This window comes from Lampetra planeri, chromosome 7, assembly GCF_965212315.1.
Source record: "Lampetra planeri chromosome 7, kcLamPlan1.2.h2, whole genome shotgun sequence".
NCBI classification, from domain to species: Eukaryota; Metazoa; Chordata; class Hyperoartia; order Petromyzontiformes; family Petromyzontidae; genus Lampetra; species Lampetra planeri.
In genome coordinates, this window is record NC_136113.1 from 1,932,904 (window position 1) to 1,954,165 (window position 21,262).

The following is a 21,262-nucleotide window of genomic DNA, read 5'->3' on the forward strand; positions in this document are numbered from 1 at the left end:
ATTTCTCCACAACTCTGGCTGCCCGCCTGATGATGCTGGTTGTAATTACCAGCAAAACGTCGTGCTCGAGTTGTAAATGTTGTGGATTTACTCTCCAACACACCAGTGTGCTGAACTAGCAACGAATTGGCATGTTTTGTTTACGTGACAAACCTTACTAATTGGTTGTGTCGGGTGGCGGCGGGTTTAACGACACATTTATATTTACGCGATCTCACCCAAAAAAACTGATGGATTCCATGATTTTAGTACTGTACTAAGAGCTCTCATAGGCTCCAGAAGCAAGAGTCCTGCTAAAATCATTGCTTCACACATTGTAAACAAGCCAGGTAAACCGGAGTCCTATAAAGCCAAAGTACTACATTCAGCGTTAATTCAGCCACACAATTTAATTTTAAATGTTAACTTATACATGTTGCCCCAATTGTTTTTACAAAACCATGCCTTACATGGACCAGTAAAAATCCCAATGCTTTATCTTTCAATTTTTAAATAGGTATGTACAGATGGGTTTCACTACATTGCCAAGTTTTATACACCACGAAAGGAAACCCATATGCAGTAGCCAATACATAAATCAACATGTTCCATATATTGCGTACAATCTGGCTGCAAACTCGTGAAAATGAACTGTTTATAAAGGTGCACCTTTACTATATTTAGCTTTTTTAAAAGTAAATGTATTGCCGGTAAAACAAGCAAAGAAATAATTGAGATCTAGAGTGCAGTTGCATCTTAGCAATTCCGTGAACATGATGTTAAGAAAGAACTACATATATACAAACACTGCTAAATACATTTAGCATTTTTAGTCACCCGAACGATTAGAGAAGCTATACACAACAAAGATTAAAAGAGTATTTGCATAGTGTACTTGGACAATCTTTTAAATGAAAAAATAGTGAGGATTGTCAACAATCTGTTTTGAAAACATATCTGGGTTTGACTTTCATGAATTACTGGAGGAATATCTCATACTTTAGATTGCACAAACATCTGACCGTACACACAGGTGCATCGCTTAGGATTTATGGACCTAGTTTGCTTTTCCGTTGCAAACTATTTAGCAGTTACAGAACAGTGTAGTTGGTTCTTCTCAGGTACAAAAAGCTGAATTTGTATTTAGGCCAATTTTATTAATGGATGCTTGATAGTGCTTTTTCTTTATCCTTTGAAAGGCTTACTGAAATACAACAATCTACCTGAAATATAAAGCAAATACTAAGTCCCTGTGTTTTACAAAAAATCATTTCAGTAAATCCTTGAAGAGAACTTCTGAACTGGCATCAGTAGAAACTGGCAGTGGTGTGAAAGTTGGCAATGTGTCAGAGATGGGCTTCATGAGCAGGTGGCTGGACAATGGATGCAGCCCGGCTTGAGATGTCCCAGCAAGTGGCACGGCCGAGGAACGGGCGACCATGATTGGGTTCATAATTTCTGGTCTCCGCGCCAGACCTGGACCTAAAAGACAGAATAAGTATCTGAATTAAGCAGGAGAACAAACATATCCCTCGTTGCGATATTGAGGAAACAATGCACTCACATATGGTGGACAGGTGGAATGTTTAAATTCAGTCAACATATTCTTGCTTCTTTCGGTAAAGTCACGTAGGAAGGGAAATAATACAACATAATAAAATTCTCACGACGTTTCGATTGCAACACAAGCAATCATCATCAGGTGTGAATTGCTAAGATTATTGCTTGTGTTGCAATCGAAACGTCGTGAGAATTTTATAGTTTTATTATTATTTTACTATTTCCCTTCTACGTGACTTTACCGAAAGAACCAAGAATATGAATCCCTGCAGTCACGAAAGCTTTAAATCGAAATTCAGTCAACATATTAGTTTTTATTTGAGAATAGATTCACTGTGACAAAACTGTCATACAGTTTTATAGTAAAATAAGAGTACATTGGTAGGTTACTTTAAAACTAACATAAAATCCACATAAGACGTGAACATGATTATACTGCACAGTGTCTCAGGGATATTGTGAGTCAATGCATTCAGTGACTAACAGTTGCAGTCGTAATGACAAAGGAGAGGAACGTGGCAAGACAGCTGAGGCAAAAAGACGGTAATGTAGGACAAGGATGCATGCATCAAGGGTGTGCTAAAGTTCCACAAGTTTGTATTTGAGGGGTTCCTGAAAAAATAGGTCTGTTTTGGTGGATTGCCATCACAAAGCTCTCCACCGACACTTGTCAAGTGCCAAATATGCATGCCATGTTCGCTGAATATTTAAACTAGACTGCATAAGGTTTATGATAGCATTGGACTGCCCCTGGGCTCATCATTGGTGAGGGCTGGAACACCTTCACCTCTTTGCAAATGAGAACTGTACATCATTGGGAACCTCACACCAAGGCAGGACCTGCATTTTTATTTTGGCAGGATATTTTACAGTACTGCAGTTCGTGATCCATGCATTTCCTGCTGCAGAAGATTTTCTGTGTGTTGCAAATCGGACGGCTGGCTACGTACGGTGCAAAAGAAGTTCAACATACAAGTAGTCCCCGACTTACGATGGTCCGACTTACGATATTTCGATCTTACGATGGCGATAACGATATGACAAAATTGTAAAATATTTTATATTTCGCGCGGCAGGCAAACGCAGCAGCGTACGAGGTACGATACTGTACATTGGGACGCTGCCGAGATGTACTGTACGCATATAGTTTATACAGTACGCTACTTTAAATTGCTGTTTTGCTAAATTATCACCATTCTTTAAGACTCCTGGGTAGGCTTGGCCATTTTCGACTTAGGATATTTTCGACTTACGATGGGGTCGTAGTAACGCATCTCTCCATCGTAAGTCAGGGACTACCTGTACATACAAATAGCAGATTCTTCCCATAGTGTATGCAGTGTTCTCTGCGCACCTGGAATACGTGAAGCTTTGTCGTTTTCGTACGTCTGAAGCCCTGCCAGTGGCATCTTTGGTGGAGGAGGAGAAGGCAAGGACTCGGTCTCCAGAAACTTTAGAAACATCTCTGAAAAAGACTAAACAGGGGCTCTCGATCACTTACAGACGAGGTCACAATGGTAAAACAAGATCGAGATGGTAACGCATGTAAAATATATGTGAAATGTACCACGAAGAGAAACAACTACTTATGCCATTACATTGAAGTTAAGTGCTTCACAAATGTGTTATTTCAAGTTGAACATACGCTGTTCATTTCCAAGTTGTGGGATTTGTGCGAGGCTGCTGGATGGTTGTGGCTGCTCCCTCCTCCCAGCCAACTTGAGACCCACTTTGTGACAGTTACTTGCTCATCACTGACGAGCTGAAGGTAATGAAATAAGCCACGGTGACAGACAACACGCAAATGTAAGTTCAATATACACTTGCAAAAGATCATTAGTATCATAACACATATGCCAGTCATTTATTTATGACAAGTTTCATATTTAAAAACATCCACGTTTGTAAGGCCATCTGGAGAAATAATGTAACTGAACAGCACAACAGCAAGCAACAGCTGCAGCTGCATACCAGGCATGCAGTGAAATGAAGACTTGGCAACGGGTATCCAGAAGACCGACTTTGATTTACCTAGGTATGCAAACTGCTTTTGCACTTTGAAATAATGACTTTTGTTGTCAAATACAAACAGCATATCATCTTATATTAAATGACATACAGTAGATTATCGATTATCCGGTGCCTTGGGGGTGCCAGATTTAAAAAAATGCTGGATAATCAAGAATTATTTAAAATAACATATTTTTGCACATTGTATTACATGTTTTTAGGTGTTGTGTATATGTTTTTTTGTATTTTTTTTATTTGTTTGTTTACTATATGAAATCTGCATTAAGTAAACTATCAAATAGACAAAAATAAATATCCTACTTTAAAGAGTTACTGTATTTACTGTACCGTACTTACCACTCCAATCTCGAAGCCTCTGCATGGGGTGCAGTATTTCATTTTTGAAGTTGTATGTAGTGTATAATGCACTGTATATATTATATTAAACACTGAAATCAAGCAAAGCTACTTTTTTTTGTCATACATGGTGCCGATCGCCAGACTGGTGTACAACCTTTGCAGCGGTTTTGCCGGATCAGCCCGGGACCACCAGATAATGTTGGATGCCGGAAAATCGCGTGTCAGATAATTATAATCAATGTTCAACTACGTGTACATTTTACCACCAAGGCCAATGAAACAAATAGCTTCGTTCCATAACCTCAAACGCAATGTTGGCATCCATGCAACTGGGTAAAAGCATGCAGTTTTCCTTACTTTGTCCATATCTTCTCGTTTAACGCCAAGAACGACACCCATCAACTTAAGCACTTCGACACGCTTATTTTTTGGCGTAGAAAAATATCCAACGAGAATATTCCTTAACAAGACCCTGCAGAGAAACAACAGACACTTATGTAGTTGACACGAGAGCAATGTCGGGTTGAGGTTCACTGATGAGACGAACGTGGTTTAACATTTTGCGAATAAAATTCAACAACAAATAAAAAATATACTGATGTCATCATTTTTCTTCTGTAATCTGTATGTCATTGTTTCATGTTGGGACTTCAATAAAATAAACTTGGTAAATAAAAGACTGCTTAAAGTGATACTGAAATTGATACTGCAATAAAACACGAGATAATGGTCCCCCCAGGCGCTTGCCCTCACTTGTCCACTTTTCCCTCGCTGCTGTTAAGGAGATTCATCATCTTCGTTTGAACTTCTTCCAGCATTTCCTGCTGCAGCAGCACTGAAAGCATGACACACAAGACATCCGTAACATTACTGAATACTGTCAATGCCACCACAGACACACCATAACCTGAGGTCATGTTTTCATTAGATCACATTTGTGCATGATACTCGCACTCATTTCACAGCCTGAAGAGGTAAAATGATTCAATATCCATTTAGCAATGGACATCTGCAACATGATACAACTCTGAAACTGAAACATCCTGTTTTGTAACACACCATTTGTTTAGAGTTTTGTATCTGCAACAATAATGGTCAAGCCGAATGTTAAAAACGCAGCTACTTCATTGGCTGACGCTGTTGGTTTAGATGCTGAAGACAATGCATTAAGAACTGATGGCAATCCATCACTATCCAATCAGTTCCTGATGCAGTATCCACAACATCAAAACATACCTCCGATCTAAAGTTCTACAGTACCACTAGAGTTGCTTGACTACAGCCCTGAATGCCACCGAACAATGTGTTCATAACCCATCACACACACACAGATAATGAAAACAAATTAAAATACTGCAATATTTTTTAAGAAATGTATTAGAATACCTGTATGTACACACTGGAAGTATGTTAAATTATTTTTGCATTTTTAATGTGTTCATTCATAAAAAAGGAGTATAATCCTATAGAACCCCAATCGGTTTTGCAAAGGTTTACACGCGACTTCAAACTAACAATGTGACATTATCACGTCTTTGGCCTGTGGATAGCTTTTTAATTAATACTTTTTGGCACAACATTTGCACACCATAGCCTGCTCTTGTAAACAATGTACTTTTAATAGAACGATTTGCATTAAGGAGTTGTAAAGTATGACCAAAATGGAGTGAAATCATTACACCTCGCCTGTCAACTCGGTAAAAAGTGAAGCACCCATCTCAGAATCCTCATTCATCAAAAGCATCAATAAGTCTCAGAATTCTGCACTGGGGATGTTTGGCCAATGCCATAAATGAATGTTTGGCATTTTTGGAGGAAACCTGAGAACCGGGGAGATCATTCATGTACGTCTGAACAACAACAAACGCTCAGCACAGATATATTAAATAATATATTTGCTGTACTGGCATCTTTTGGAAACCTTGCAGCCCAGTAGGTTTGGGAGCTTCAGATATCTATGATTCACAACTATTTTGTGGCACCCATGGATGTAAGATACATATGGATAAAACATTTCCTTCAGGACATGCCCACATAAGCAGGTGAAAAATAAGTAATATTAAAACATTGTTTTTTTTTTTTAAACACGCTTTTATGAAGTGTGCTAGTAATGGAAGAACTCCACGACTCCAGGAAGTGGCCCCGAAGCTTGCTATAACATAAGAGACCGTGGCCAATTACAGCCAATGTCAGTTGACCGTGGACAATTAGACCCAAGCCGATACATAACATAAAAAAAATAATGTTTTAAAATGTTTTTTATTTTTTATGATAGAATATAGTATTGTCATCAGTATGACATAAGTATACCAAGTTTACAGTCGATACCATATTGGGAAGTTGGTGAAAATTTAGTTACAAGATTTGAGGATACAACAACAAAAACAACAACAGAGTGAGTTAAATGAAAGCGTGTAATAAATACGCATATTCTACGTAACAAACCAGTGTTATAACAAATATCGATGTCTTTGACTACACCACCAGTGTACAGTATATACTAAATACACATGCCCATAATTCTATTAAAGACTGATGAGCCAAAACTCATAAGTGACGAAAACAACCCCAAGCCGATTTGCACAAAGTGCCGCTCGCAGCCTAATCCCAGCGACTCCCGTGGGCAACTCCCAACACAGCGCCCACAAGTTGCCAGCTGAGATTGGGCCGAGATCACAGCAGAGCCTTCGCCAGCCTTTACACTGTTTGCAGGCATTCTCTTGTAAGTTTAACACGTAGGCTTTCACGACCAATATTAGACACAATAGAGGTTTTTGAGGTTAGATCGCCTAAATATGTTGTTAAACCCGCCACCACCTGACACAGCAATTCGTTACTCTTATTAGTCAGCATAAAAAAAGTAAAGAAAATCAGCAACAGACTTTCAATTTACGTTTAACGATATATTTAGTTGCTCGTTATATCTATTCAAATGGCTGTTTGGAACACATTCCTGCGGAGGGAGCTGGTAGGAACGTTGGGTTGCTCGGTCAATGGCCAGGGTCAACGGCGGCGTGGTGTATTCCGCAAATATGGCCGACTGTGAGGGCGGGCACAAGCCGGCGTGAGTAGGTTAAACGTTGAGTTTTATAAGGGCACCACGGGGTGACCAGCCCCTCCCCACCCAACCCCACCCCTCCCACCCCCACCCTCCCCACCCCACCCTCCCCACCCAGCCCCTCCCCACCCTCCCCTCTCCACCCCTCCCATTTTTGGATACACGACGGACGGACACAATAATCCCCTGTGGGCTGGTGTAACCAGGAGGTTCCTACCAGTAATATAGGATTGCTACAATAACTATATACAACAATAAACTCAACACCTTACTGGATATCTGTGAAAAAGAGCTTCATGGCTCATCGGATTTCTTCAGAATAAATAACGATTCTAATTTTGACGTTCATCAATGACACCGTTTTAAAACACATAATAGGCGACGTGTCGGGCAATGGCCCATTAATTACAGCACATAATCCTTGTAAGGCAGTATTATTGACAAACGTGTTGATTGTGTTTTTGTTATTTGTGCCTGTGTACTACTGCCAATGAAGTATCACGAAATAATTCACGTATACACGGTTTATTATCTATATACCAATTTACTGAACGTGGCCTGGAAATAAACAGGTAGGAACGGGTCCGTAACAAGCATTTACAAATCTCGCGGGCCGCGGTTCTCCTCCATGCCACAGCGCCACCCGTAGCGCTGCATAAATTATCAGCTGTCCCGTCTGTTTTGTTGCGATGCTCGCAGTGCCATAGACCACGTCGCACGTGTTGCTGGTGGTGTTTCTAAACGCACTAAAGTGTCTTACGTGCCGTGCAACCATGACTGCTGTTGGCTGGATCAGTGGTGCTGATCAGTGGTGCTGATCCAGCCAGCAGCGCCACTGTGCCTGCCGGTCTGCCTGCCTCCTCGCCTGCCCACTGATCTGTCACTGGTGACTCGAAGGAGAGGGGGAGGGTGGGCTGAGCCCTTCCTCCTTCTAACCACCCATTCATCTCGTTGTCATCCGTCTACCCTCAATATTAAAAGTATGTTAAGTTAGTTTCATGTTTATTCAAGTTTGAATGTACCGTTTTGTATTCATGTCTCGTGAAGAAATAGGCAACTTCGTTAAGCTATAACGAGTCTGACCATGGCCATGGTCCCCCTAACCCCCTACTTCCTATAGGCCCTGTACTTTACCAACTAAGGATTTGTCTACCACGGCCTAACCCCCACGGTTGGCGAGGGATTGCTGTATACAACAATATCCGTATTTACACAAAGACGTTGGTTCTTATCCCAACCTGGTGAGACACAAATTAACCGGATGCCAAACATATTTAGTATATATTCGAGGTCACATCCCTGTGAACATCTCCGCTGTCCGTTTTCTCTTGTGATTCTACACTGGGGTTATTAACCGAGTCTGTGCCCGTTTCAGTTATCTCTAGTTTCCTCGTCTTCTTAACAAGGGCACATTTGTCTAGATAACATTTGCGGGAGTAAACAATTGATGGTTTTGGATGCACTGAAAAAACGAAACAACTTGTGCTTTCATGATTCAAGAGAAGCATCGTAAAAGGCGTACCCACTGCGATCCATCACTTCCACCCCTTCCCTTGTCTTCGGACTTGCCCCTCACACGTTACTGCTCACTAGTCACTCCTAAAATAGAATGCTCGATGATACTGTCAAATAAAAAAAAAATGTTCTAGCTTTGTTATCACCTCAATCCATAAATACTTATATTCATTTAAAATGCAGTCCCAAATCAACTCCTACAGACTTGCCTGTGCCCGTTTTCCCCTTTCCACTCCCGTATTCTCTTCTCTTCCTGGTGGCCTCTGCTCCAGCAAATCCCCACACTGGTGAATGTATTCCATATCCTTATCATTCACAAAGGATCTAAAATATTTAAAATGTGTTTTACTTTAGTTTATACAACCATATTGGACCTTCCACCGCATCTCCACTGGATTCACGATATAGTAACCTGCACATGACTTAAAAGAAAATCCTCCTTCTAAATATTTCATGGAGTGGCACTTATCTAAAAAAAACATTTGGTGTCTTGCGGCATGAAAAGTATTTGTTAAAGGATCTTGAACCACTTAGATTTATAGTTTCAGGTCTTTAAGGTTATTTTTTTCCAGTTGTCATTTCGAAATTGGTTAATGATGTAAGCAATTGTTTGCTGTTCAGTAAGAAGACATTATGTGATAGTGATGCGTCTGCTACAGTTTGTATAATCCCTTCAGGCCAATGTGTGACAAGGTCACCTTTCCACAGTTGCCTGCAGAGATTTTACAACCCGCAGTATTTATCACCTATTTGCCTTGGCCACTAAGCGTCTGCATATTCACATGTCTTTGAAAATATTGCATACGCAAAAAATTGAGTGTTATAGCCCATTGTAAATTCACTGCTGGATGAAGGCATCCACATGACATGTCGGGACTGGTGTTTTATTTTATTTTAACCACACTTCACCATGCTGGGAGGTGCGGGTTAGTAAAAGGGGTGCCTCAAAGCCGGTGCAGACATCACACTCCACCGATGTCTTGGGCAGAAATGGAATTCAGAAAGCCGTGTTCATAGTGTCGTGCGCTAACTACTGTGCCACCGCTCCACCCCTGTAAATACATATTTCCCAATATAAAGGACGCTAGAAATCAACCAGAACATGTTACAAATGAGATAAAAACGACTGTTCCTTTATAACAGGATATAATCTCCCTTAATCTCAACACCTCAATAATGGAATTGTGGTGCATTCATTTTTCCCTGTAAAAAAAAGTAGTTTTTAGTAGTTTGTTCCAGGTTTACCCACTGACCTTGCCTTAGTAGTGCACTGTTAAATAATGCAACACTGCTGTAAACATTACTGTGCTATTTGTTAGTGGATTAAATACATTTTTAGTTTGCTTACAAACTTGCCGACTCGATTCTTTTGGTGTCAAATATACGGCTCTGCTGCCATGTCAAGACCAAATACAAAATGTAGAACATTGCCGATTGTGATAAGCTAATATTTATTAAGTATTTATGACTTTAAAAAATTATCCCCGTTGAGTCAAACCCAAATCTTTTTGGGGGTTCATCCCACCACCAAAATATATGTTTTTAAAGATTCCTAACGTAGCCATAAATAACCTTAGGGACAGCTTATCTCCCAGCTAGACTTCTGGTCTGCTTTGTATTTTACGGATTTCTTCACGCAATGCATCAGTTCCTTCTTCCGCACAGTTTTCATAATGCCTAGATTGTTTTTTTTAATTGCCTTGGTTTGAGAAAACTTGGATGACTGCTTCAATGTCGATGATGGCAGTCTCAGTGGAATGTCTTGGCAGAAACTAAACTGGACTGGTTCATAGAAACCGATGAAAGAGGAAAATGGTAAAGGTTTGTGAAGAAAATAACAATTTTGTAGGAATTTCCCAAGTAAATGTTGGCTCCAGATAGGCTGGATATTTGTAATTGTGTTGAGGATCAGTATGGATTTTGTTTTTTTATCATGGGGAGAGACAGTCGCAATCACAAGTGCTGGAGGAATGATGCCAGACAAGGTGGAGGAATCCACAGTGTTTGTGATGGGTACACAGTGAGGGACTGTAATCAGCAGGAGATGAAAGATCGAAGCTTTTTAAAGAAATCGGTAAAAATAGCATTTAAGTTATTGATATTCAATTGTTAGTGGATCTGAAGCAGAGGTGGTGGGGAGGCCGAAATAATAATCATTATTATTAACTTTGCACTACTATCATATTTTTGGACTGCTTGTTGTTGTAATGTTCTTACCTGCCCCTACTGGAGTCTGTGAAGAAGAGCTTTACAGCTCATCGGATTTCTCCAGTATAAATAAATATTCAAATTATGAATAATAATCATTTGGACTTATCTAGCGTCCTTGATCCAGGGATCACATAGCACTGAGAAAAGACACGAAGCACTAAGAACAGAGCCAGAAACTGAAATGCTTTTCTTTTTCTCATTCTTAGATAAATATCAAGCAAAGTTCTTTACACACATTTGTTTTTGAAGGAAAAACAAATGAAGAAATAACATGTGTTCTTAAAGGAATGAAAATGTTACTGGGTTCTAAGGATTTAGATAAGGGGCATGTGGCGATGAAGAGGGATTGTGTATAAACAACACTGCTTGTTAAATTGGATGTAGTCGAGATCTGATTTGGTTCCTGCAAAGGTAACTTGATAAGATTTGACGTGGTCATTCCAGATCTGGTAGGATACTTGTAGCAATGATACAAATAAGTAACAGAGACCAAAATAGAAATCACTGACCTGTACACGTCTTATGATAACAGAATTCTCATCAATAACCAATCACATCTGCAGGTTTGACCGAGCACACAGGAGCCTAGTACCCTCAACAATAACACATGCACCTTGTATTCAACACTGCATCCTCTAGAAACATTCTTGGACTATTTACAATGGAAATAATTCTGCTGCAGACCAAAATCACTTCTTACAGCAGTTTTTCCTATCCATGGTCCTTTGTTCAGGAACATACCAAGCTGAACATTACAAAGCATGCGATACGGTTAAGAAAGCGGCTCCCCTCGCCACACACCTTGCCGCTGCAGCTCCTCGACGCGCGCATCCTTGAGATCCAGCTGCTCGGTGAGTCGAGACGCGGACTCCAAGGCATTGTTGGCTTCGTCCAGTCGCTCCTGTCCGTTCACAAACTCAGCACGTGACCATCGGTCGTGTTCCCCCCCCCCCTTGTGGTAAAACAGCGCTGAGCAATTAAAATGTTACTCGTTGTTTAGTTGAAAATATAGACTGCAAATGTCAACGATTACGAAGTCATTGAGGGTACAGTAAAACGTTGGATTGCGAGCATAATTCGTTCCAAAAACGTGTTTGTAATCCAAAGCACTCGTATACCAAAGCACTCGTAGATCAGTTGTGATCACGTGACGCTCGGCAGACAAAGCGTATACACGTACTACTCGTATTGCAAGACCTCGCTCGTTTATCAAATTAATATTTATTTTAAAAAATTGCTCGTCTTGCAAAACACTCGCAGACCAAGTTATTCGCAATCCAAGGCTTTACTGTATTATATAGGAAAACATACACATGAATACAGGCTTAACGTGATAACATACAACTTGAAAAAGCTAATCAAGTAACATACCACGTTTTAAAAATCATGTAAACTACAGCTTCATCTTCGCAAAGACTATCACATGTTACAAATTGTAAAAAATGTTTACAAAATTCTTAGTTCACTACAATGCCTAATCATTCGCTTTAGAGTTTACGGTCAAGTCTGCACTCAGATATGAGCATTACTCATTCTTGAAGGTACATTTTAAGCTCAGAGCGAGATGGAACTTCAACCATGCCTGTAACTGCTTGACTTGCTGCTGCATCTGGTTGGCTTTCTGCAAGTTGCTCTGTGCTTCGCGGCGATGTTTTTCTAACTCTGTAGCGTACATAGATTTCTCCTCTGTAATGGGAGGTTGACAAAATAAGACATTTAGGTTCCAGCAATTGCAAATTGTAAAAAAATCCATGCAATCATATCACACAAGCGCCATCGAATACATTATGCCATGATGCATCTTCAATAATGAATGAAAAGCCATTACTCACCCTGTTGAAACTGCTCAAGAACTGTCTGCAAGTTTGAAAGTGATGCTGCATACTGCTGTGCCTGCTGGCGGGCAGCATTGCACTGCTGCACTGCAGTATCCCTCTGCAAAGACACTGCCCTCAACTGTTCTTGCAGCATGTCTGCTCGCATCGAGGCTTCATAACTATGGCGGGCACAAAGACACGCACACAGACAGGCAGAAACAAGCAAGCATTAAAATATCCGAGAAAACAAAGCAAATAAACACCATTTTCTGTGGCGGTGTAATAAGTACCAATTAATCGATTAAAAATATATATTTTAATCCCATGACACACACGTGTTGAAATGTGGATAAAAAAGCAATTATGTTAAAAGCATGTTTGTAAAAATTATTTTCATTTCCGAATTAAACTTTAAAAGTAATTGCATATAAACAGCAATGTATTTGACAAGTAGGAAATCTAATATGAAAATCTGTTGAACAATTTTATGCACAGATGTATGTGCTAAAACGAATTGCTTTAATTAGTACTTTCCGACCGTATCTTTAATAATTCTTGGTATTCATGGCCACAATAAAAAACAAAATGCCTCTTGGCAAAAAAGCAGGAAAACATACTTCTAGAATTAAAGTATGAATTCAGGTAAAATAAAATGTTTACATTCTCTTTTTAAAATATCCCTTGCCTATAACAAAAAAGACCACAAACTCTAATAAACTGCTGGTATTTTTGGTGGGTGTCCACGGTGTTTGTGCAAGTGTAGTATGGCGATGATAAAGTGCTAGAGTCGTGAATAGCGGGTGACCTTGCTGAACCATGACAAGTGAAGCGTGGAGTGGTGATCTTGCCTGGTACTTTCACTCGCAGAGTAGGCAGCGTTGAGCTTTCCCCGCAGGACGGTGACCTCGTGGCTCAGAGAAGCCTCGCGCTCCTGGCCGGCCAGATCTTCGAGTGTGTGCGCTTCTTCCACTTGCACGAGGTGTGCACGCAGGCGTTCCGCATCCTGACGAATGCGCAGCTCCAGCTCCGCAACTCGTTCCAGCTGCACAGGATCATTGTGACCACCGCAAGCAAAAAAAAAACGAACATCTCACTTGAACCTGCTCTCGTTCCGTGCCATTTCCAGCGCACACCCCGGCTATTTGCGTTGATTAAAATTGGTAGGGCTTCACTGCTGAGATCTTGTGTTCGAATGCAGGCAGCTGCATAGTTCACAAGTGTGGCGAGTTGATGGCCTCAGATCTGTAACCAATGACTGCACTTTAAAACACCCATCTTATTGTACTTAATTTGGTTAAATTCCAGCTCTGAAAATGTAAAATTTCAGTTTGAGACTATATAAGTTCAGAACACGTGGGGAAAGTGTAACCCCAACTGTGTAAAGAATAAAAAGGCCACTTGTACGACTTTCTGGAAGTCGTGAAACATCTCTTGCGGGGAGATTCTCCAACACACAGTGTGATCGACACACACGCACGTATGTGTGTGTATGATAGAAGGTGGCAGAGAAGGTGTGCTACTTGGTGAGATTTATACATGGATTATTCATCTAATTACATAACGCTGAAAGCACAATTGCAATAAGTTAGATTTGTTTTTGGTAATGTCAGGGCTCAGGCCATATTCATTGAATCATGCACATCATAATCAAATCCCTTATAATTGATACAAATTCTATGTCACAGGTGCATAGATCTCTTTCAACCATTGGAGATATTTACGTGCACCACGAAGCGGAAAAAACTACTTTTTTATTTTAATCATGACACCCCATGTGTGACAACTGTTTATATCGTGTGGAACCGAGTTGTTTGAAGAGCAGTTCATCATCAATTCATAACAAAGCAAAACGTATGTTTTGCAGCAGTAAAATCATGGCAGCATTTATTTAAATAAGATGTAGCATGTCATACACATGCAAGAGCAGACACTCAGCACTAACATATTTTTCGTAAAATAATTTTGCCAAGTGTTTAAATCACACACTTCAAAGCCAAAAGGAAACAGAGGGTGTGACGTGTGACAAGCTCTGCTGTTTTCCCACAGCGAGAGGATGATCACACTTTCAGCTTCGTAGATGTGATCAAACAGAACTCTGAATAATGATTCTTGTGCCAACGCTGTGATAAATGTGACTCTCAGAAGGAATCGCCACGCCACCTCCTCACTCCCAACCGTGCTTACATCTCGTGTGAGAGCCATGTTCTCCATTTGTTTTTGCTTCAATGCCAACAGCGACTGATCCCGCTCGTGCTGAAACGCCACGGCTTGTTCTTGTTGGCGTTTAAGTTCGGCGAGCAATGTTTCCAGCTCTCCCGCACTCCCCTGGAAACAACCACATCCAAGATTAACAAGAGAATTAACTGGCAGGGTTTAAGCTAAACATTCATACAACAAAATTATGGTTAATGCAGTCTACGTAGATTGAATAAAAAAAATTAAGCAAGACTATTTTATGCCAAACGTGACATCTATTGCAAAGAATATTGTCAACCTTCTTCAGCTATAGCCCCATGTAGAGGCGTGCAACAACATCATTCACTTCTCTTAAATTAAATGCTAAAGTTACTCTTTCCCAGCGATGGAGTCATCCTTAACGCAGAAATAACATTATAATAGTAGGTTTTTACCCTTTTAACTGACACCTTTTAACTGACACCTTTATTCAAGGCATCATGTTTGCAAACATGATGCCTTGAATAAAGGTGTCAGTTTTGTACCAGTTAAAAGGGTAAAAACCTACTATTATATTTTGCCACTGGTAAAAGAGATCTCATAGAGAAATAACATTCTTTGGCCATGTAGATTTACATTCACAACCTCTCAATATCTCATCCCTTCTGAAAAAATCATTCATTCTGCAATAAATCAACACTGTATAACCACAATGTTCAGTTGGCTGCATACAAATAATGTAAAATTAATGTTCCATATTTAAAATAATATACATTAAAACACACACCACTGTTTTTTGTGATGGAAAAATTGAGTGAAATAGAAATACAATCAACGGCATACCGTATCCTTTTCCCTCAGCAGCTTCTCCAGTGCAGCGGCCTTCTCTTTCGCAGAGCTCGTTTCAAACTCCTTCTCGCGAAGCAGCATGGAAAGCTGCATAGCAGACTGCTGGAGGGCACCCAGTTCAGAATTCTGTCCCTGCGCATGCTGGCTAACTTGTTCTTTCTCCACCTTGAGTTGGGCAAGATCAGCCTCCAGGAGCCGAGTCCTCTCCTTCAAATTTATCACCGCTTGCCTCAGCAGCTCATTTTCACTGTTCCAAGTCCTCTGCTTCTCTGCCGCACCTGCAATATCTTCACATTGCCTTTTTATCGTGGTGTCTTTCTCTTGCAATAACTTCAAGAGTTCTTCCGATTTCTTCATTATGTTTTCGGTTTGTTCATGGTTTGCACCGTGGTCAGATTGACACATTTTATTTTCCGATTTGGAGAGATCAGACAAGTTATTTAAAAGTTGATTGTTATGTTCTTGTAACTTTTGCAGATTGACATCTTTTTCTTCCAGAATTTTACGCAAATTCTGCACCTCTTCTGGCTGAGAGCTCCAGTCGGCTGCCTGTGCCTTCCCTGGCTGGGTTGCGTGCTGCTCATTTGTAGGAACTGTATTTTGTTCTTCTAGATGTAGTAATTTTAAATTATCGATGTTCATGTTACCTGTATTATCAACATCCGAATTATGAGTCTCCGAGACATTGAGGTTATCAAAAGATGTATTTTGTATTTTTTCTGTAATGCGATTTCCCGTCGCCTGTAGGGAACAAAGACCGAGCTGCACTTTTCCAAGATCCTCTCGCAGGCTCTGCAGACTATGCACATGCTGTTGATAGCCCTGAAGGAGCCCATCATAACCCTCTTGAAGGTGGAAGCCTAACCCTGCGTCCTTGGCAACCTGGCCAGCAAGCTTGCGCAGCTCATCCTGCAGGTGTGCAGATTCGTGTTGCATATTTTGGACGGATGTAAGTGCCTGCTGCTTCCACTCCTCAACCTTCTTCACTTGTTGCCGAAGCTGCTCTCGCTCCTGCAACACCTCTTCAAACTGGGCACCGCTAACCAATCCTTCCATGTGTGGTTTCTGTTGTTGCTCTATTGGAGAACCACCTCTCTCAGCTGGTATAAATGGAGAATGCTCATTGGAAGCCTGCAGCACTGCCAGCAGTGTCTGGCATTTCTGCGATAAAGCATCGATTTCTATGTCCTTCTCGCGAACCAAACGAGAGAGATTCTGGATCGCCTCCCTTGACATATCATAACTTCCAGAATTTTGTGCCAGGTCATCAGCCAAGCGGCGGTTTTCCTCCATCAGGCTCTGCAAGCTGTTCTCCTTGGCTGCCATCATGTCCACAAGCTGGTGCTGCTCTGTCCGGAGTTGAGCATTCTCCCTAGCTTTCTCATTGAGCACCATGAGGATGTGTTCACGTTCACTCATCAGGGCTTGTACTTGATGCTGAGCTGTTGCCTCAACACCCGATCCCATCGATGAGCCCTGTGGGCCACACTCTGAGGCTCGTGTATGCAAGTGCTGAATCTCTTGCTCTCTGTGTTTAAGTAGTTGTGCAAGTTTCCCTACTTCCTCCTGTAGAAATGTCATCTGCTTCAACTCCTCGACGAGGGAGTTATTCCTTTGGTTGAGCGAATTAACTTCGATCTCTTTGTCATTTAAGCTTCTTAAGAGATGTTCAACTTCGACCTTGGATAGATCTTGCTTTTCACTTTCTTGGCTCTCTGCTTGCTGTTTGTTAACATTTTCTTTCAAGAAAACAGAAACGTTCACTCTATCGATTATCTCATTGGAACACGGTGACTGGATGCTTGCTAGCACTTCCTGAAGGTGAACAATTTCATTGTCCTTTTCAGAAATTAGCTTCTGAGAAGCTGAGATCGTCTGTTCTTGCTGAGTTTTGGCTTCAGACAGATGAGATTCTTGTTGTTGGATAGTTTTCTGCATCTGTACGATCTTTACATTTTGCTGTTCGGTCAGCTGCTTTTGCAACACTCTTTCGGCTTCCACACCTCGAATCTTTTCCATGAGCTCAGCAATTTCTGTTTCTTGCTCTGAAATTATGTCCACTGTCTTTGGGTCGACTGTGGGTTGAAGGTGGTCAATTTCTTCTTTCAAATGGCTGTTTTCTTCTTTCAGAGTACTCAGCTGATTTTCTTTTTCTTCCAATGAAAGTCTCAAAGCAGCAGCATCTGTATCCTGAATGGCCTGACATCTTATTTCCAATTCCTCCTTAAATGCTAGAAACTGATTTTGAAATTCCTGAATTTTCTCATCTTTCTCAAACATGAGTTTCATCAAAGATGTTTGTTCTTGCACTTTTGAAAGCAGCTTTTCTTTGGACTCCTTTAGTTCTCCCTGTAATCTCTCAACATTGTGTTCCAATGAAGAATTTTCCATTTCTTTCTCTTGAATTAATTTCAAAACTCGCTCGTTTTCTGTTTTCAGCACACTCGTCTCTGTGGCACACTCATCAGTGAGTTGTTGAATCGTTAGCTCGTACTGTTTTCGTTGAGTTTCCAGTTTGTTCTCAGCCTGCCTCAACTCAGCGTCCACCTGTGTCTTGTCAAAGCTCATGTTTTTGGTCATTTCATCTTTGCTCGTCTTTGCATCTCCGAGCTGGCGGTCGGTTTCCTTAAGTTCAGCTTCCGCCGCTGCCAGCCTCTGTTCCAATTCTTGCCTGACAATTTTCATATCATCAAGTTCAATCTGCAGTTGTTCATTTAAAAGTCTAATATTCGTTATTTCTTCTTTAAGCTGCTCAAGTTCTTCACATCCAGAAAGTGCAAACATCTCCATTTCATGTGAATGCATCTGCGTTTTTTGTGAGAATGCTTCCAAAGGTAGTTCTTCACCACAGATACCCTTGGGCTCCATATCAGAAGTATTTTCCTGCAACTCAACGTCGGCGAGTCCCTCCACTGTCACCTCGCTCTTCACGAGCAGGAATGACGTGGAAGAGGCATGACTTCCATCAGTATCATCTCCACGAGCCAAGGCAGCGCTCGCCTCTGTCAGTTGTAATTCCAGAGTCCGAAGCTGCTCCTGGTGCTGAGTGGACATTGAATCTGCTTCTTGGCGGTGTTCCTTAAGTTGCTGTCTCAACATGACGATATGCTGCAAAGCAGAAGTATATGAGCAAGGGGTGAGAATACACCTAAAGTAGACCGACAAAATAGGCTCTCAAATATAGTTAATCATAATTTTCGATTATTATATTTAACGCCATAATTAGGTGAAGGCGCAGAATGTAAAGAATGTCAAACACGGCAGCTTTAAAATTCAAGTTAACATGTGTGAATTTAAAGCGCAAATCATGGACAAATGTATATAGCCAAACATTTATAATGTAAATATTTTTAAGACTCCAAAATGAGGTAGCAGTTTCATAAAGCTCACTATTCATCTAAAATAAAAGGTGGAATATGGTCTTAAAATTGGAACATTTTGTTGTTGTTAATACCAAGTTGTGTTGATATCAAATTACTCTTTAATTCATTCTATGTGGAAATAATAATAATAATAATTAACATTTGCTCATTTGCTTATGATAGGCTAGTCATCGAACAAAGACCGTGACTCCATCGCACCCTTTCAGATGCGCATCTGCGGCCATCTGGAACGCACTTCCTTCCAATATTAGGAAGCCACTGGAGCTATGCTTGTCTAAGTCGAGATTCATTTCTTTACAACTGCTTTTTGTGTTCATGTTGTTGTTCTTCCCCCGCATCTCTGATTAATATGGTTGGCTATGTCCGGTGAAAAATAAGTTCAACACACATACAATGCGATTGTTTGTATCTGGTGCTTGAAAAGCTATTTGACTCAACAGAAACCGTATGCGCACTCAACCAAGCTCACAAATGAAGGCTTCCATTTTTTTTTGTTACAAAGGACAAAACCCATTTTTACTAAAATGGAACAACTACAATGAGACTTCACCAAGTACAATAAAGGATCTTAGAAGTGGGCAGAAAAAAATGGGACACTTTAACCAGGATTATTCCCAGCAACATTAGAAGCCTTTTTCAGAACATTGGATTGGAAAAGAGGCATAAAATATCAAGGGAAATCCATTAACAACCACAGAATAGCTGATGACTGTTACAAAATGAAAAATCAGGAAAAATATTAAATTTCCAGATGGAGTATGTGGACATCCACAAAATATTTTCTCACTCATGCCAAAATAAAAACTCATTTCCACAGAACCACTCATACTGTATGGAACATGGCTGTATTAGAGTTATTGATGTAGACATTGGGGGGAAAAGAAATGTATTTACTTGAGTGGCCTCCTGGTTTTGCCTGTCCAGCTCCTCCAGCTGGGAGAGAAGCGAGTCCCTGTGTGTCATTGTGTGTCCCAGCTCCTGCTCCCTCTCTTGCAGCAGCACAGTCAGAGTTTGAAGATCCGCTGCACTCCTTTGCCACGTGGGGTCTTCTGCCTCATTCGGCCCTTCCTCCACCTCCTGCCGCACCATCGCATCTCCCGGGCTGTTGCCCTCGCACTGCGATCCAGCATCTCTCTACAACTCAAAACGGCCACAAACGTCACGTTAAGACAACAGGCACCAGGTCCATTGCAACAAATAAAATAATTTCACACCGTAGTTACAATAATTTATACGTGCAAACGAGGGGGAAACGTCACTTATTTTCATCATAAAGGTTTTTGGGTTAGATCGCGTAAGTATAAATGTTTCGTAACCCTACACCACCTCGCACGGCCAGTAAGGTTGTTCACATAAACAAAACACGCCAATTAGTTACTACTTCAGACCACCAGTGTGCTGGAGAGTAAATCCACAACATTTACAATTGTAAATCAAATAGTCCAATTGTAAATGTTGTGGATTTACTCTGCAGTAGTAAACTAATTGGCGCGTTTTGTTTACGTGACAAACCTTACTCGCTGTGTCGGGTGGTGGAGCGTTACGACACATTTATACTGACGCGATCTAACACAAAAACCTTTATGATGAATAATATTGGTCGCAAAAGCCTGCTACGTGTTACTTCTATTTTAATAAAGTGACCACACTGAAAACAGCAGGGATTAACTTGTAACTGAGTTGCAAAGGTCGTTTTGGTTAACTGGATCATTTCATAAATACAATGCTTGAGAATTAGATTTTTTATATATTGACTGGAGAGGGCAAAGTTTTTCAAATACTGCAACTGAATATGCCAATTTTTGTATAGATAACGCTCGTATCATCAAACGGTAAGGGGTCTTCAGAGTGTGAAGAACTGTAGAGGTATTCAGGTTAATTGTGGAATGTTATCACAGAGGTTAGTTGCGACAGTTTAACTAAGAATGATGCCAAGCGTGTTTAGCTGCATTCCTAGATGTGCTCAAACATTATGTTAAGCTGACATTCCAGAGTATTTGATTTGCAGCTGAACTACTTCAAAAAATCTCAAAGAAGTTTGAAGAAAAATGTCACATGTCGATGTTAAAATCAGTCGTGAATCTTTAAGTCACCCGTGAGCAGCTTGTTTGAAAATTGATGAATACATTGGAACATTGGCATGTACAACATTGTAAATGTGACAATTTTGTCGCGTAGTGGAGAGTTAATGATAATAATTTTGGCATAAAACCATTATGCGGCCTAAACCAAAACTAAATATGGATCATAGAATGAACAGTTATTTTATGCATGAATGTGTTAATCATAGTATTTTGTTTACCACGGTCACTTTTGTCTTTTTTAACTCCATGCTCTCATCTGCA

General features: G+C 40.6%; 1 protein-coding gene across 1 annotated transcript in view; it reads right to left on the reverse strand.

Moving 5' to 3' along the window:
• Positions 1-370: 370 nt before the first annotated feature.
• Positions 371-21,262, reverse strand: part of TRIP11 (thyroid hormone receptor interactor 11) — a 30,078-nt gene continuing 9,186 nt past the window's right edge. Inside the window, exons 8-20 of the mRNA XM_078595910.1 lie at positions 21,220-21,257; positions 19,812-20,051; positions 15,529-18,642; positions 14,695-14,835; positions 13,359-13,552; positions 12,526-12,689; positions 12,276-12,379; positions 11,495-11,594; positions 4,663-4,744; positions 4,267-4,381; positions 3,185-3,301; positions 2,894-3,014; positions 371-1,461 (exon numbers count right to left, since the gene is read on the reverse strand). Of these exons, the coding sequence (XP_078452036.1) occupies positions 1,247-1,461; positions 2,894-3,014; positions 3,185-3,301; positions 4,267-4,381; positions 4,663-4,744; positions 11,495-11,594; positions 12,276-12,379; positions 12,526-12,689; positions 13,359-13,552; positions 14,695-14,835; positions 15,529-18,642; positions 19,812-20,051; positions 21,220-21,257 (4,745 nt within the window). The 3' untranslated portion in view covers positions 371-1,246. The remainder of the gene's footprint in view (positions 1,462-2,893; positions 3,015-3,184; positions 3,302-4,266; positions 4,382-4,662; positions 4,745-11,494; positions 11,595-12,275; positions 12,380-12,525; positions 12,690-13,358; positions 13,553-14,694; positions 14,836-15,528; positions 18,643-19,811; positions 20,052-21,219; positions 21,258-21,262) is intronic.